Source organism: Nyctibius grandis, chromosome 6 (assembly GCF_013368605.1).
Source record: "Nyctibius grandis isolate bNycGra1 chromosome 6, bNycGra1.pri, whole genome shotgun sequence".
Taxonomy (NCBI): domain Eukaryota; kingdom Metazoa; phylum Chordata; class Aves; order Nyctibiiformes; family Nyctibiidae; genus Nyctibius; species Nyctibius grandis.
The window spans coordinates 71,593,916-71,612,906 of record NC_090663.1 but is presented as its reverse complement, the minus strand read 5'-3'; the positions used below and the strand labels follow the sequence as shown (position 1 = coordinate 71,612,906).

The following is an 18,991-nucleotide window of genomic DNA, read 5'->3' as shown; positions in this document are numbered from 1 at the left end:
AAGTTTTAATTCCAGAAGTTTTTGCAAACCATAATAGCATCATATTGCAGTCAGTGTTTTGCCACATGAGCTCATCATAAACAAATATTTGTTTAACCTTCTGTTTAAAAAAAGCATTCAAGAACAAAATGAAAACTCACCTCATTTCCACCAACAGCTTTGGTCAAAATCACTGCAGAAGACACAGGCGGTGGCATGCAGCCTACTGTCTGCAAGCTGAAAACAACAAAAAGAAATGTTACATTCCTCACATCATGCAAACACTATGCAACCTAAAACCTTAAAATACCAAATAGTTGAGTAGAAACAATCATCTTATCACCTGCACAACCAAATCAGTTTGCGTTACAGTTAGAGCCCTGCACCAGCCAGCAGGATTTCTATGCCATCTCTTACCAACCACCACAGTGAAGAGCCATGTCACCACTTGAAAACTCAAACACTTAACCTCTCTGTGACTCCATTTCCCCATCTGTAGTACTGTATCTATCATTCACAAAGATATCTACACATCTATCACAAAGATAACTGCATCATGTGTCCTGATGTAGTAATGTTTGTAGTATGTTTTGAGATACCTGTAGCTACTTGGAAAAAAAAAAGAAAACAAGGATGTAAACCCCTATTTTCTTGAGAAAGCTGTTCAGTGATAAAAATATTTACTGCTAAGTAGAAGAGTAAGAGTAAGTAATAGTAATGCTCGAAATAGTAATGCTCAAAATAGTAATGCTCACTATTTCAGGTTCCCACTACACTTTGTTTTTCATCAACCCCTACTGAAAAAAAAATAATCACAATTAAGCTTATTTCCTTAACATTAAAAGTCTATCAAATGTTTAATTTTTATGCATATTTTCACTTCTTGGTAAAATCATCTGACTTCCATTAATCAACACATCAAAATCTTTCTCCTGCATTTTAGAAGTCTAAAATACACTATTATTACCTGTCATTTTTTCTATTGTTTGTGCACCAAATTATTGACATATACAGCAAATGCTGTTGCAAAGTGAGAAAAAATGGTGAGCTTTCTTTTGTTTTCAAAGACAGCCACAAAAAGTGGCTATTACAAAAATCAGTTGTATCAAATGTGTATTTAGAAACACAAGAACATCCCACAACAGATTACAATTAAATTTGGGACTAAGTAAAACAGGCCTTCTGAAGAAAACTGTGTTGACTTCGAAGGAACAGTAAGGCATGAAATCAAATAGTCTGCGAAACCCCCAAAAGCACAGCATCTACGTATGTTTTCAAGTCTTTGAGTTTGAGACAGTATTCTAGTTCAGATCAATTACTAGCAGTGAACTGTTTTGCACTTGTAACTCTGTTAGTCCAGTCCCGAGAAACGCAGTGTCAAAAAGCTATAGCACACAGAAGTATTAAATCCAAAGAATAGGGAGCATATCATAGTGCAATTGATAGGCTGCAAATACACAAAAAGCTAAAATAGAAGAAACAGGTAAATAACAATGACAGTATTCAGTTTGTCAGCTACAGACACTGTGGAAAAGGAAGAGAAAACCAACGTAAGCATTATATAAATCCAATCAAAGTGCCAAGCGCCACCTTGGAAGTACATCGTACCTTTAGCTTACAGTGAAGTAAGCTATGGAAGCAGAGAGTTGTCAGCACTTAGGATAAGCTCATATTGAAAAGAAATACAGGAAAAAGAAATGGTGTGGAAAGTTTGGAAATATATATGAAAATATACAGCAGACAAACACATGGCGATTCTGATGTCCATGCCCTACATCCGCTGGGATACTGTTATCTTGCTTCTATGTGGTCTCTTGGCAGTCAGCTCCTTGAACTTCTCACCTGCACTAATAAGGGGTGGATTAAGTCCAAAGTTATCCAGAGAGGTATGAAATGTGTGCAAGGGCATTCATCTCAGCTGGCAGGGATTTTCCACACTATAAGAGAAAGGTTTAATAACACAATCTCTGTGAACACTCTCAAATTTAAAATAATACATTTGGAACTTAAAACAAATAAAAATCACTATCAAGCTATGGTTTTAAATATTCTTCAAACAAAATATTAATCTACAAAAATCTGGTACGCACTAAATGGAAATACTTCTAATGAGGTGTATTGAAACATGCACTTGTCAATCTTTTTTTTCCTCGCTTTGTATCAACTACATGTAACACTACCAATACAAAAATTCCTCTAATGGCCAACAGATCACTATAGAGAACAACCAACTGAAACATTCCACTGGTTCAGGCAATGCCATAAGCACTAACATTAGGGGTCCAAACACTTGCTGAAGGGCAATAAATAATACCTGTTCTGCTAATACGTTACAGACAACTGCGTATTGGAGTCCGAAGTCACATATTTTAGATATGGAAGTACCAAAGCCATATCTTGTACCAGGTCTTTCCATCTCATGCCTTGCCACCTGTGTTGTAAATGCTATATGCTAAGAGGGGCAGAAGAGGTGAATCTGTGCAAGAGTTAATAACCTCCTTCATGCTCCTTTTCAAAGAGATCCTGTCAATGCAAAACCTAGTCAGCTAATAAAAAATTAACTTAAAAGATGCTTGGGATGACGTCAGTTTCTGCTCTATTTTATTTCAAAATAACTGCAAAATAACAAACCTCCTAATATCATCCCAGACAGAGAGGGGGGAAAAAAAAACCGCAACTGTAGAAACACAGATGAAAAGCTGGTACCATCTGAATCTGCCTCCCAAATAACATTTACAGCAAAACAGACCATTATAGAGGATGGGAGAATCTACCGTTCACTCTGAAGCAAGGCGGGAAATCAGCTGTGGGCTTGACTGTGCCCTTTAGGCATAACCTTGTGTAGAGAGTAGTGGAGAACTACAGTCCCCAGGGAAGCTGCCCTGCCAAAGGGTGCTGCATACCCTTGGGAGCATGTGCCTATTTTTCCAGGCCTTTGTGAGGACTATCAACTAGCTCCCACTACAAGCTGTAATAAACATGCATGATAAGGAAGCAACTTTGCCAAAGCCTATCTTGTTCCCCCATGTTTTCATTAGGGTACTTCAAAGTTTCTAGGGAATAAAAACTACAGCTGCGGGGCATTAGCGTGAACTTTGGTTACACAGAGCAGCCAAGGCACAGGCGGTTCTCACATCCACTCCTCACTCTCCTTTCACATACTCATATAGGAATATGCAAGTCCTTGCTTTAAAATGCGCTGTCCTAGAATTAGAACTGAGCTCAGTATCTTCTGCACCTGCATAGCGCTGAAGGTACAGATCCCATCAGGCTCCCTTTGCAGTGGATGCCTTCAGAGCCCCACAATGGCTGCTGCTCTGAGCATGTCCTGAACAGCACTATTTATCAAGAAAGTACTCTTTCAAAAAAAAAAAAAAAAAAGAAATAATCCCTTCATTAAACTCCTCAATCAGACCATTCTTTGAATGAAGTCTAAATACAAATGCACCAAAAGATAAAACACAGCCAAAACAGAAAGAGTACTCAAGGAAAAAGTGCTTGCAAGACAGCTTGAAACATATATAAGTATACTAGCTCACTGGTAAAACACAGACACACCTTCATGACAACTAGGATGGTTTTAGGCTCCACTTTTAGGGAGATACACATACAAGTGCTTCTTTTTTAAAAAACATACATACATATGTAGTTTTACACACAGTTGTGTGTGTGTATGTATATACATACACATATACTAGTGCATGTAACAGATCATGTCCCTTAAATACTATGAACCAAAGTGGCACAAAAGTCATAGGGAAGAAGGGATGAGAAGTGCGGCAAGGAACAAAAACCACAAAAATCTTTTGCACCTTGCACTTCAGAAACTGATACTCCCACGGATTAGGAGGGAATTTTGGCTCACTGTGGATAATCATATGTCTGTTCTAGCTGAGGAAAAACTTCATAATGATTTTACTTTAAAGAATAACCTTTACTATGAATAGCCAAATGCAAATGGACATTGTATAGCAACCTTGTTATTTCCTTGATATACTAATACTGTTAAGCAAAACAGTGCTAACTTAAATTATGTCATCTCAATTTCACTTTCTCAGTATCATTTGGACCACTTCACACTTGGTGGAACACCTGGAGAAGCCTCTTAAAAACAAAACAAAATGCTCTTTTAGGTTTAGGCCTTGTAAAAACATAAACAGGAGCAGCTTTATCATTAAACTTTTAAGACAGTGAACTCTCCCCAAGCAATGTTTCACTAAGCAACAAGAAACAGTGGGGATCCTTTAAGCAGTTTTCTAAAATAATTGATTTTTGCATTCAAACATTCCAATAGAGCTGCATGGTGCTGGGTATTGACCTTTGATTCTGAAAAAAGCTTTTTTTTTTTTTTTGATTTTTCGTAACATCTATCACTACTGCACCATCAGTGCAGCTTTGGAAGCACACATTGGCAGAGTACACCAAAGATTTAAACCACATTGTTTTCATGGTAACTTAGCTTCTGCTCATCTCAAAGTTCTTCTCCTACAAAAACTTTACTCTCTTTTTGTTTTTTCCATAATTTACCTAGGAGCAGATACTGAACCCCAGTCTGGACACATGCAAGAGATGCTCAATACAGACTGTTTAAAATCAGAAAGGAACACCAGTACATGGCATACACAGTATTTATTCATCGACTTATAGTTTTCCTTCAGCATTCCGTTTCTTTCCTCCCCATCCTCCCTGAGACCCAGCACAGTACTTCAGCTCTGTTTTGTGAAAGAGAAAGCTAACCTGTTGCAAGCTCCCTACATATGAAACTAACTCACCAGACTTTCTAAAAATGAGACCAGGTTCCTGAAAGGATAATCTTGTGCATGTACTGTGTGTTTTTGACAGCAAAGTGCTGAAGCACAAAAACAACCAGCAAAATCTGTTTACAATACAAGTCTTAAAAAACCCATTGCAGGATAAGCAGCCCTTTAAGACAGCTACAAATACATTTCACTCTATTATGCTTAAACATACCCTTTTAAAAGCCATTCATTTATAGGTGTGATCGATAATAGCTGAAGAAAGAGCCATATTGCTGTTGGGAAGAACACAAGTGTAAAAATCTGGACAAAAAGATGTAGTCTCACATGCATCAAAGCACTTGTCAGCTCCTGCAAAAGAAAAAGAAGAGAGGAAGTTGCAGTCATAACAGCTGAAGTAAGATCACGTTTGTGCTTTTAAAACTAGGATCATCTTTATAATACAAAGAGAGTGCATGTCAAAAAGGCACCTTTAGGGATCATCTGATCTCCTCTTCAATAATGAACTACACCCAGACAACATAAAAGCTCCGTCTGCTCCTGGGCATTTTTCCAAAAGAATTGTCCACCACTTCAATAACAGCGTAGCTCTCGTAAGGGTAGCTTTTCAGCAGGCAGCCTTAGCACTTCGCCACTGCTTCAAAACCTGTGTTAACTACGCTGGCGGCCTGTTTACTTTATTGACTGCTGATATCAAGAGAAAGGGAAACTTGTAGTGTGCACACAATTTCAGGCTTCTCTAGTTTAAAGAGAGCCACAGTGATTCTCATTTACACCATGAAAAAGGGATGTTTACATTACAAACAGTCATCATTTGCGGTGGGTTTTTTTTAAGGAAAGACTAACAAACATAAAAAGCAAAGTAATCCATAGCAGGTTTTGATTACTTATTGTATCAACAGATAGGAAATTTATAGAAAAAAAAATAGGCTGATGAAGAATAGCAAAGAAAGAATATCAAGACCGTAACAGGCTAACAACAGCTAAGCCATGAAATTCAGAGAAATAAAGTGCAAAACACCACTGCAGACTGAGAAAACAACCAAAAAAAATAATTTTAAATAGTGTAAGAGTACTCCAGAGAGGTGATCGAGTATCCTTACACAATAAAACTCTTCAGTTAGCTGTGTCACTCAGTTTCTATCTTTTCAGGCACTTTGCAGTGCCTGATCTGTGCAGTGCAGGATCTTCTACTCAGTTTTTGAGTACAAAGAAAAAGCTTTGTACATTTCAGCTCATTTCAGCTCTCGTAGACTGAGAAAAAAATTCCTTTTCCTCTCTCTCAAAATAACTCACACTCTTTTCAAGCAAACAGTGCAACAGGAAAAGAACTGACGGCACTTTTATTTGAAACCTAATTTGCTAGGATTCTCCAGCTGACACCTCAAATGCATTAAAAAAAAGCAATATTAAAAAGTGTATTTCCATGTACAGTAATGCAGCAGCCAATCTTCAAATGCCACCCTGCCTCAGCTTCAAAACAGTTGAACTTTTATGAAACATAATCAAATATTGCATTTTCAACCATCCAAATGCACACTGATGTACTTATACATCTGGAAGTACTAGCAGTTCAGCACCATGTCCTTGTTACTTTATTTCTTGTAATAAAATCTTCTCCCAAATTTGGGTTAGGGGAAAAAAATCTTCCACCAAAAAAATATACATCCATTCGTATCCTATTCTTAAAGTTATAAAAGAACATGGACTTGAAATTTACATCTTGATCCAGTTTTACCAAGAAAGTATCATTATATTCAGTGCTTGGTTAATTGAATGAAACAACATTATTTTTTTTTTAAATAAAGAAAGTTCTGAAGCAGGCTAGTATCACTCTGCACGAAAAAACAGGCCTTCTTCACACATAACCTGTCACAGTACCCACAGTGTGACTAATAGCTTCACTGTAGTACTATTTCATCCTATCTCCAAAAGAAAGCATAAATAAAATGTCTAGTAGTAGAAACACATCCTGTGCAGGAAGAAAAGATGCCTGGAAATACCTATATAAAAGTGTACATCTTAAAAGTAAATAATACAATTGAGAAAAACTAAAGCCAGTGACTCCTTTCATCAAAGTTGCTAATTCCTCCTTCTGTCCTGCCAAGTCACCTCTAGCCCAGATTTCCTAGTGGACCAATCTATGAAGGCATCCCCAATCTAGGCACCGTCACACATACAGAAGTGCCCTTTTAATTTAATATTTTTACGATTGGAAAATGCCTTAAAAAACAGATGATTTGAAGAAAATTGTGTGATACTTTCAGAAGCAAAATCCAAGACAAAAAATTGGGAAAAACTGGAGCTTCCAGGGAGCAAGGAAGTTGATTACAAGGCAGTCAACCTAGTGCATGCAGGAACGCGGTGTTAGTAGAACAGGTCTTTGTAGATCTAAATTACCAGTCTTTAAAATGTCTCTCCTGATCACCTTTTAGAATAGTTATTCCTTAGACTGTATCATCATAGAGCAAACACTGAGGCAAACAGCCTTCACCCTCTTAAGCAATCTACAAGGGCTTGTCCCAAAATACATCTGGTCACTGTAGCCCTGAAAAAAGCAGAAGTCTCAGAAAAGTTACGGGAAGCTGCTAGTTATGACTCTGTTTTTGCACACCAGGTAGAACAGGTTAGCTTGTCTTTCCCAGTATTTCAGACCCTTTAGAGAGCTTACCCTAGCCTCTCACTGGTCAGTGTGCGTCCCTGTTGCCATCCAGCCATGCTCATATGGTCATAGCTGGACTCCTCTGGGTAAATACCCACACAGAGCAAACAGTGTTTTCATTGGCTTACCAAATTCCTCATTGAAATGGGTAACTCAAGTATGTGATTTCATTTCTGGGGCCCCACAGAAGGCATTTGCTTTTAAGAGCAAGTTATCCAGTCACTGAAAACTGAAAGAGCATTATACTAAAGTGGAATCAAATGTTCTTGTCATTCCTGGACACAGACTATTTGTACAAACGTAAGAGGACCTCGGTGACCTCTAGATTTGAAAATATAACAAGGCCATGCACAGACAGGCTCTCCCTGACTGTTGCCAATTATTTTATAAAATGCTTTCTGAATGCATGTTAGCAATTTTTTTTGAACATGCGCTTTCACAGCAGATAAAACCAGGAGAGCATCAGCTATTTCTAATTTTGTCAGTTTTATCAGGCGGCCTCCATTAACACTTACACAACTTTTTATGATTTCATACCAAACACTGGTTTCAATTGACCTAATGTATTATCCAAGGTAGAACAGCTGACACCCAGGTCAAGGACAAAGACAAAAGCAGAAGCTATTTACTTTGCAAGCCAATAAAAAGATATATTAACTGACTAATAATACCAACTTCAGCTTGTGCTTTAAACAATTAAAACATGCCCCAAAGTATTTTAATAAAATCATGACCTGGCCTCCTAACACATTTAAGGATTGTTTTTAACATACATTTTAGAAAGTATTAGCACAAGGTACAATGAGTGAAATGTTTGTCTTCCTCTTTATCTTCTACCCCCATGGCAGAAATTCAGAAAAGGCTTCACTTCTTGATGGAACATAAAGCTGGATGTACAGCACCAGTCCTAACCGATGCTTCCAAAACAATCTGAGATCAGCTACCTGGACATAAACATCAGCTCCTGTAAAAGCTTCATTTACATCAATATACTGCTTTTAGAACCACGGATGAAAAAAAGTTATGCAAGTCCAGAGTAGGACATGACACATTGCCCAGGAACCTGTCAGTCATGTCACCTTAACAGGAAAAAGTTAGATGCACATTAGCATTGAGAATCTAAGCAAGACTTGGATAACGCTACCAATATCACTCTCGCTCACAGCTGCTTTACAAATATAAAGCTTCAAGGATACAAAGTAGTGAAAGGGAAAGCAGTTTTATGTTTTTTCTCTGCATGCAAAGATTCCTAAATCCTGAAAGCAGAAAACTCCACTCCATTAGTACTACTCAGGCTTCATGGTTTTGGTCCTCCTCTCTGTGGAAGGAAGTGCCTCTCCACAGTCTATTTGCATTAGGGTTAATTACTGTTCCAGGCAAATAGATAACATGTTTCTTCCTGCTTCTCCATAAGACCACAAGACTCTAAATAGCTGCTACAGAATTGAACAAAGTTATTCACTTCACTTATGCTGTGTCCTGGCAGAACTAGAAGCCCTAGCGCCAGAACTGCCAGCAGACACAGGAGGGCTGTCATCAATTCATTTGATTGAGGGCTGCCATTTGAAACTTTATCACTATAACCATGATACAGCTATAGAAACTTTTTTTTATTGAATGCATGCCGTTCAGCCAAATCCCAGTTTGCCCAGAAGATAACCAGACAATATCATGATGATTCTTTTAGGCATCAGTATCATGCAACATACGAATGACATCACCTGTTAGCACAGCCAACAGTGTAAAAGGAATCGAGAAACTAGACTAGCAGAGACATGCAGTGGTTCACTTCAACTCCAGCTGCTCCTTCCCTTCTGGGCACATAGCCATCATTTCCTTTCTCTATGCCTCCTTTGCACATCACAAAGAGGTTCTCCCCTTCATCTCTTCTTCCTCCCAGATTGTTCCTCTTTGAAAAATGTGTGACACAAAATTTGAAACAAGTCTCAGTGTCTGTGATATGCAGCAGAGCATAGGCACTTCAAGTCTACCTGTCCACAACTAAATCCTATAGGAAAAGACTGCCAAGACTTTGTACCTGTATATTGGCCTTGCATCTGCAGAGGAAACCTTTTTGTGTTGATACTAGCTGCTGTCCTGTGCCTACCCAATGCGGTAACTTCAAGCCATCTGATCTTTGCTTGCATCATTCCTGTAGTGACTAGCCTCAACAGTTTTACTTAGCACACCAGCGGGTGAGATGAAGGAGAGAGGCACAGAGAGCTCATATCTTCTTTTCGTGTCCTACAGAGGCACAGAGACTCCACATAGTCCCTCTCTGCCTAGTCCCTCCAAAGTTCTACCCTGGGATTCACACAGTTGTCTGGCCTGTATCTCAGCTGAGCAGTGGAGAAGACAAGGTGCAGAAAGGGTGGCAGAAGGCAGGTGCTAATGTGTTCCTGGGTCTCACCCCGATTTGGATTTGGGACACATCCAGGATGCAGATCCAGTCTCAAAATCGTGCTCAGCACTTCCATTTAATCAAAGCCCTGCAAAGTCAACCAACCCACCCTCTATGGATGGGTGAAATTTATTCACGGTCTCCTTCTCATCATGTTCATTCCTTTGTGAAGAATTTTCTGAAATCAAGGAGGGGTTATTCCACAAATGTCTAATATTTATCTTCTCTTGTTAGCCATTCTCCCAGCATCAACAACAGCATAGTAAGTAAATATTCCAATTACATTCAAACCTGATCAAAGGCAACACACAACTTTTTAAAGCAAAATAAGAATGAAGCAATGAGAAATTACAGTACCTCAGTTTTTAAGGAGAGTCCACTGTTAAAGAAGATAGCTGAAACAGCAATGTAAGTTATGGTAATTTCTGGTTTCAAGGGTCCTAAAAAATATAGACAGAGAACCAAGTGAACTACAGTCAGAGAGATAATGATATGCATATATTACATCAAAGTAAATGAGAATACTTAGAAAAATAACTGGAGAAAATCTAATCATTAAAGTCTCTAATAAAAAGAATGGGGTTTCTGTTAAGTTACAGAAAGCATGCTATTCATTTTTAAATAAAAGCAAACCAGTGAGTGGAGAGTGAGGTATGATGTCATACAAATTTGGCTTACGTGATTACAGGCCACTGGGAAGGAACAGGTAAATTCTGGAAATGTGAAAACAGGGAATTTTCATAGTTCTGTCATCAGAGTATCCCTATAGCATGAGCAAACTCAAACCGTACACTCAAATAAAAATATTAGCTGCTCCCTCCACAGGGCCATCGATATCATTCACACATCTACCTCTCACTTCTTCCCCCACAACACATACACCTGTCTGGCTGCCCGCGCAGAGGAAACCAACTCGCACCTTGCAATGATTTCCTTGGGGCAATACAATTCTGCGTTATTCCCCCACAACGGGGGCTGTGGCAAAATGGTTCATTCCAGCCCTACAATAACACATTTCAGATACACTGCTGCAGTGAGATCAGCAAGGGCAGGTGCCTGCACCTCCAAGGGTTCCACTATATTAAAGGCTTACATTTGTATACATTTTTTCAGGGAGATTAAAATACTTTTTACACTCCTATAAAAATGATGAATTCTCTTAATACACTTCGCCTTCAGAGGCCACCAAGAGCAAAACGTACATACTCATTTTTTCACAAGCATTCAACCAGTTATTATATTAGAAAGAAAATATTAGCAGTCTACTTAGGACCAAAGTAATATCCTAACTCTGCAAGTGACAGTAAGTTGTCACCAGCAAAACTGCAGCAGCAAACAAGCAAGCCTTTACTCAGCACTCCAGAAGAGAAGATCCTTTCTGCTCTCTTGAATGAATGATACATTGATGGTCACACTGCAGCAAGGTCAATGATCCTTAAATTAGAGGGATTTGATCGTACACTGAGTCTACTCTAATTTGCATGTCAAGTCATTTAAACCCAAATCCTGCTCTCAGAGAGGACTCTGTTCATGAGACACTAAAACTGCGTGTCTTAAATATAAAAAATAAACCAAACAACCTATATGAAGCATAAGGTAAAAATAAGGCAGGAAATGCAAGAGTTAAAGTTGCAAACAAAGCACGCGGCTAGTTGCAAAATTATGGCGTGTTAACTGAATAGCCAGGGGGAAAAAAAACAGAAAAATTATATAAATATACATACAGTTATACAGAAAACTATATTATATAGAGAGAATTATATAATTTTTCTAGTCTTTTAGAAGATTAGAGCACATACGTACATGCACAGGGCAGACAGGCAGTGGGTTAGTTAGTCTGGCTAAGATAAGGGTTCTTCCAGGACCCAGTTTTTGTATTTTAGGGTATTTCACAGGGGTACCTGAACTCCTTTACACAGGAGAAATCTCTACCACTAGAGCAACCACATGTTCATGGAGCACAGGGAACTCTGGTCAGAACAGATCCCCTTCATCTCTTGTGCAAAAGGCTGGTCAGGAAAGCTCTTTTCACAAAGGAACTAAACAGGCTCATTCATCAAATAGGAAAACACACAAGAAGTGCTTGGCTTATGCCCTGAAGGTGGCAACAGCACAAATCTTTGTTATTTGTGGCACAATGTTCCTCTGGTATGGATGCTGGACCATCCATACCATTCAGTAAGGCCCTGCAAATTACAGTGCATGATTTTGTCAGCTGGAAGATGACAAACTAAGGTTTTTTCATATGCTGGTATTTCCCACCCCCAACTCTTTTGGGTTTTTTTTTTTCTGGTTTTAAAATGAGCACTGAGATCATGTAGCTTCAGCATAAGGATACCACTTTGGGGTACACGTGCTCACAAGTTTCAAGCAACGCTTACAAGATTTTTCAAGCAAGTTGTCCCAGGAACAAACCATGTCAATGCTTGACATCTCTTTGCAGTAGGATAATTAAATGAAGTGCTCCATCATAGTGCTTCCACACAGGAAGCAAGTTGAGGAAAAATTATCTCATATTCTAGTTAAAAGGATCACCCACACTGCTGTTAACAATTAGCACAGCAAACAAACCAGAAAGGGATAAACCACCTGATACTATCAATTTAAAGTTGTCTTTAAGGTCTGCTGAAGACACAGCATGGATCCTGCAAGAAGCTCCATGTGGGTCCTATTCACCTATGCAAAACAGCACACAGATGTTAGAAGGGATCCTTACACAGCAGGAATTTGCCTACCCTGAACTCCATGAAGTACCAGAGCCTTAGTTGCCACAGCAAGAGTTCAGAGCCATATTTTTTCAAATCCCTTCTTTTTTTCCCCAGAACCTAAAGGGGGAAGGGGGGTGCGAAAGGCTGGCTCCTCAGTGAGGAGCTGCCTATCCTCAAACTTCATCTCTGTTAAGAAAAAAAAAATATTCTATGCGTATAAAAGCACAGCTATGTTCTTCTTCCTCTCCCATAACATGGAATTGCTAAAGGAATTTTGTTCAAGTGTTCTACATCCCTTTTCTTAAATCTTGAGAGATCAACCAGAAAAAAAAAAAAAAAATTAATTTGTTCTTGAAAACTGAACACCTGGAACGGAAGTTGCAATGCAAACCAACCAGAAGACGCTGCCAGTTTTTATACTTAGAGATACACTGTTTATTTTAAAATAACACTGGGTATTTCATCAGCTCTTGTTACAAGAAACATACAAGACCTCACTGCTTAGAAAAGGACAGATCTTTCTTCCGATTTGTTTACTGTGAGCTTTTGACACCATTTTGCACAGCATCATTTTGACTGTTTTCCGTCATCTCTCATGAGGAGGTAAAAAAAAAAAAAAAAAAAAGCCTTACCTTTAAAATATAAGTCTGTTATTATAAAGTAAAAAAAAAAAAATCACACGGCTGAAATACAGCACCTGAGACTTTAACACAACATACGTTAAGCTACACCTCTCAAAAAGCTCACAGATGGCAGACATCCACACACTGAGCTGCAATGACTTTATGCCCACCTTAAGAGTTCTTGAAGTTATTACTTAGTTTAACAGGAGTACACTCAAAGTCAGTCGCTATCCAGCTTTCGTTACTACTAATCCAAAAAGAGCAGGATGTTATTCAAGCAACTGGTGCAGCGCCTAGCAAAGACACCCACAGGAACACGCTGTGGAACAGTTCTTGGGTACCTGAGAACCACTGACCGGTTAACAAGCAGAGAAGGCGAGCTGCTGGAGGTGCGGGACCACACGCGGGCCCGGTGGGCTGGGCTGTGCCCCGCACCCCGGGGCAACTCCAGTTCCAAAGTTTCAGAGCGGATGCCCCTATGCCCGAGGGGCACCCGCGCAACTCTCAGCGTCCCCAGCAGCGAAGAAACCGGCACCCTCCGCCCGGGGACCCGCAGAAAGGCCCGCGGACTCTCCGCTGCCTCCGCGCCCCAGCAGCGAGGCGGCCCGCTCCCCGCCCTGCCGCCCGCACCCGGGCCCAGCCCAGGCGGGGTGGGGGGGACAGCGCCGGCCGCCGGGAGTTAACAAAGTACCGCCAGGCTCCCCGAGGGTGCCCGGGCCCTTGGGCGGCGGCTCCAGGGGCCCCCGCCGGCGCTCCCCGCACCGCCCGCCCAGCTGCCGGGGCAAACCGGCCTCGGCGGGGCAAGCGGCCGGACTCACCCCCTTTGACGCCGACGGCGGGCTCCAGCCGCGCCACCGCGATGACCAGCACGATCCCGAAGATGAACCACTCCTTCCGCAGGCGCTCCAGCAGCCCCATGGCGCGCCCCGCCGCTCCCCGCCGCCCGGCCCGGCGCAGCGTAGCGCCGGGGCGGGGTGCAGCCCCACCGCCCGCCGGCAGGGCCAGCCGGATCCGCCGACAGGAAAAGTCTCACCCACTGCCGCCATCGCTACCACGCACCTCCTAATAAACACGCAGCTGCAGCTGCGGCGCCCGCCCGTCCGCAGCGCCGACCAACCGCCGGCTTCGGCCGCCCCCGCCCCGCGCTGCATCCCCGCGTCGAAGCGCGGTCGCCGGCGGCCACCGCGGATCGCGGCGGTGCGGGCTGAGGAGACAGGACGGCGGCGGCGACGCCGTTGCTGCCGTCGCCGGGCAGGCCAGGGAGCGTGGCCTCGGGAGCCGGTCCCGGCGGGCGGCGCGGGTGCGGCGGGGCTAGGCGGGCGCGGTGGGGCCGCGGGAGGTGGGGGGGTGCGCGCTGCTTTGGTACATTACAGCGTTTGCGTGACGGCCGGCGTTCGACGCGCGGGAGGGCGGGCTGGAGGGGGGGGGGGGGGGGCGCTCACCGGCTTGTGGGAACCACGCCCCCGCCCGCCTGAGGCGGGAACCGGGGCGGGAGGTGCGCTGGGGGGGCGGGCGCGGGCTGGGCCGGTGGGAGGCTGCTGGCGGTGGGAACAAGTGACAGCTAAAATCCCGCAACCCGTATTGCGGAAGCAAGGAGATGCGGACAGAGGGTGGCTGCTGTGTCACACGCGTGTCACCTGTGTACACACGCACACACACGCCTCGGGGTTCACCCTGTGTCGCTTCGTGGCCGTAGGAAGGCACCTGCCTGCCCGGTCTGAGCCGGCCCAGAGGTATCTCCTCTACCCGCAGGAAAAGAAACGCCTATCGCGACATGCCGACATTATCTCCCGCGGCGGGTCCCGTGTGTGAGCGCCTGCTGAGCCAGCCGGCTTCCGAACTGCCGACGGTTCCGTGCGCGGAGGCCGGTGGGTTTATTTCAGTGTTAATTACGTTTCCATTAAAACAGGGTGTCATAAATACCCCGCTGAGGTGCTCGACCTGCGCTTTCCATTGCCTGTTCCCCTCTTCTCTCTGCTTCCCCGGTGGGTCAGCCTTCCCCGGAGGCCCAGCCTCTGCCCGGCCACGACCCCCTCGCTCTAAATTACATTAACAAGGAAATTATAAAGTATGAAATGCTCTTATCATCACAGCTGCTCACACGCTGCCTTGTTCCGGCAGGTTTCAAACACACACCAGTTCTGCTGGGTGATTTCTGAATAAAGAGGTAAGTTTATACTTCACGGTCTCTGTGGGTATATTCAGGTTTCAAAGAATCACCCTGCCACACGCTTTCTGCTCTCTGCTACCAAGTAAATAAATGTTTATAGCTCAAAGCTCAGCTGTGATCTCAGCTACGTCAGGAAGCGTATATTGCTGTGTGTCCTGGGAGGTTCGCTTGTGTAAACATGCATACATCATAGCTGAGTTTTTTGAATATGGAGGAAATGTTCCTTCTCCCACCCACAAGGGATCCAAAATGTGCGGTTTAAAATGAATATACGTTTCACTACTTTACTAAAGTTTACTGGAGTACACGTTGGTCCTTGCTCTCTTCTCAGATTCAAGGGCCAAATTGTAAAACCTCACTGCATTTGCCTGTGCAACTGCTATAGGTTAACTGTTTTTGGAGAAGATAAATGTGTAACAGCTGTTCTTCTACAGCAAGCTGTGATTATAGTGAGCACAGGATTTTATTACTTGGAGGACTTGATTACTGCACAGGAAGGCTAAGATGAATCAACTAAAGATGTAAAGTTAGTGTTTTTCATATAAATTATATTAAATCTTTGTGTGGATACTCATTCACAGGTGAGGTGGCCCTCATTCTATGATATGGTTTTTATCTACACTCATAGACCAGAGTGCTTAGATCTTTTCCTGTGTGGCTCTGAAAGCACACTAGCCAGAACACAGGCCCTCTGATCTGAACACAGCGGGAGACCAGGCAAATGTCCAGTATTTCCCAGGTCGTTTTGTTGTGAATGCGTACACAGCCCTGGAGGTCCTAACAGAGATGGGCAGGAGGCTTTGCACCCTCTGCCTGGTGATTCTGGCCCGGCTGGTTCATTACACGATGCAGAGGCCTCACTCTGCACTAGCAGGGCTAAAAGGCACAAACAGCTTCAGCACAATTCAGCAAAGAATTGTTACCAAGGAAAAGCAAAATGACAAATACCCTATTGAGGCCGAAAGTTAAGCACACAGAAGTTAGAAGCAGACAAATTTCATAGTGAATGAAGTTGCCGCGATGTCAATTGCTGCAGAAGCTGTGGATGGATGCAAAGAAGAGGCAGGTACAGAGGATGCTCAGTCTGGCAATAAAATTCAATCCTGCAGTAAAGATGGCAGTCTCTCCCTGCTTTTGCATTATAGTTTCTACATGGTGCTAATCCTGCCCCTCACTCTTTGCAGGTGAATACTAATTATTAATTTCTAATCTTGCCCACTGGCCAAGTTTTGCCAACAAGTGTCAGATGTTTGCACAGCAGATCTAATTGGCAAAACTTAGAAACCTCAGGTTCAGTCCTAGGCTCTGGAAGATTCTTCTCATTTTCCCCTCAAAAGGGTCACTCCTTGTGAGCTGTCCCAAACATGTCTCTCCTCTAGAGAAGGATGAGCTATCTCACTGCCTATTAGATTTAGAACAGTGAAGAAATATTTAAAAAAAAACCCAGTAGTTTGCCAACGGTCATCAGATATCACAGAAAAAGTTTAACTTTTGTCTGTACTCACTAAATAAAAATATGCGCTTTAATAATGCTCTGTTGTTTTGAGTGGATGCTTTGCCTGGAAATTTGTTTCCAAGAGATCTGAAGTTTGTAATAAACGTGTTTTGCCAACTGAGTTACAAAATACATGGATTCGTGTGGCTCTTGTTTTCTGTCATCTTCAAGATCGTATGCAGATATTCTAAGCTGTGTATCAAAAGACTTGTACAAAGATATTTTAGCTGGTTTTGTTTAAAAGCTGTTCTTCGATTAGCATGATAAGCATATAGGTCTTTTAGATGAAATAGATTAAATTGTTCCTGCTTTTAAGTAAGAGAGCACTCTGAAAGCCCTGCCCTGCCCTGACCCACCAGTGCAGAACAGGACAGAAGAAAACACTACAAGTGTATTGTATAATTGGCAGGACTCTCATGCATCCTAAGTCTTTGCAAGAGAGCATCACTGTTGCTATAAGGCAATTTGTCATCCATATTGAGCCATTTGGTCAGTATTAGAGGGGGACAATTCAGTGTGTGTCATCCAAAACTATATCCCACAACATTTCACTTTCTTCATCAGGTTCCCATATGGATAATATACATATCCTAATTAACCACTGGGACTTGACCAGATCCCAGAAAGGTCTGGCACATGTGTACGTCTATTCTCCATTACATCATACAAAACCATTTTGGGATATATTTATCCGGCAGATCCCAGATATATTTACCTGTGGCTCTGACACAGTACAAGAACAAGAATTTAGCTTCTCTCTCATTTCACATGACCAAATTTTCATTTTTGTTCAACTGCAAACATACCTCAGGGCTTCCAGATGCTTTCCTGCCTCTAAAGGCCCTCGTGCTTCCTTCTGCATAATAAAAAAGCTTCATGACATGCGTAGCTACGTGACACCAAATTCTTGTTGCTCACAGGTAATCTGTTGAAATCAACAGGACTGTTTTTGTGAGCAGTGACTGGTTTTCATGTCTGCAAAGAGACAGGAGTGGACTGGAAGTTTCTGGGCTTCACATTATGAACAATCGGTCTTAGGTGGATTGTAACTGATGCCGGGACGTCTACTCCTCTTTGTGCCATATGGAGCCTCATTCTTTTGTGTGCCCAGCCTCTTATCTGCACAATATACACTGCTGTCTAATAACTACACATTTAAGTTATTTTAGGGAATGTGCTGGGATTTTTAAGTTCCGTAGTAGCAGATGTCATCTGATTATGCATTTAGACAGGAGAGATTTCAGTATAAAGGAGAAGGGATCACGAGATAAAGGGAGCTTAAACGAGAGGAGGAGATGGTATTGAATAATTTAACTTGAAAAGAACAAAGATATCCAGAATGAACAAGATAAAGAGAGGTGTTAATTATAAATAGGAAAGTTGAGGAGAAAAAGTGGAAATATATGGGAGACAGTTTACAACACATTTATATTTCTCATGAGCACTTAGTAGCATGATCTCAGATTTTCTCAGCAGCTTGAAGAGATTGTTATACTGATCCCATTGGCTGGTTTTCCTTATTGAAATTGAATTCACAACACTTATTCTGTCTGGCCTAGGTGCTTATATTGTTTCAGGCATCTGCAAGGGATCTTTTGGTTGTTGCTACTGGATATTACTAAATGCGCTCGCAGGCTGCAGGACTTACTACCATTAGCGTAATGCAGTAGTAGGAATTATGTACAAGTTCAATTTAGAACAGCACTTAATGGGACTTAAACACATGTATAGGTATGCTGTTATAAACAGAAGCTATAAGATGATAAAAGGTTTTGTAGATCTTTGGTTTTATTTCTATAATGGTATGATTTTTTTTTCCCCAGAGACTTTAAATGCATAATGTTTTTTTAACTTGTAATAAAGGGTCCTCATATAAATTTAGTATCCACCAAATAAGCAATTTTTCTTTTACTTAAGAGCCCAGTGTGAAATTTTCACGCACTAATCTTAGGCGTTAGGAAGAAAATTTAAAAGGCAACAAACAAGGCTTTGCTGATTCCTTTCCTAGAACCTGTTTGTCCTTACGAAGAGACAGAACCTGGCTTAGTGCTGCTCCACTCATGATATTCTCTTGCCTTCTCCTCCTAGACCTCCAAGGGAACATATAGATTGGAGAAATTGTCATGTTTTGCACTTTTTCACAGAAAATATGGTTTCCCAGTAGACAGCAAGGCTATAACACGTTCAGAAGTTTGG

At 42.0% G+C, this 18,991-nt stretch overlaps 1 protein-coding gene across 5 annotated transcripts in view; it reads right to left on the bottom strand.

The window, feature by feature from the left end:
• SLC10A7 (solute carrier family 10 member 7) overlaps positions 1 to 14,098 on the bottom strand; it is a 150,315-nt gene extending 136,217 nt beyond the window's left edge. For all 5 annotated transcript variants that reach the window (XM_068402887.1, XM_068402889.1, XM_068402888.1 and 2 more), the window contains exons 1-4: positions 13,949 to 14,098; positions 10,157 to 10,239; positions 4,951 to 5,087; positions 141 to 216 (exon numbers count right to left, since the gene is read on the bottom strand). In XM_068402887.1, coding sequence (XP_068258988.1) covers positions 141 to 216; positions 4,951 to 5,087; positions 10,157 to 10,239; positions 13,949 to 14,048 — 396 coding nt within the window. In that variant the 5' untranslated portion in view covers positions 14,049 to 14,098. The remainder of the gene's footprint in view (positions 1 to 140; positions 217 to 4,950; positions 5,088 to 10,156; positions 10,240 to 13,948) is intronic.
• Positions 14,099 to 18,991: the final 4,893 nt, after the last annotated feature.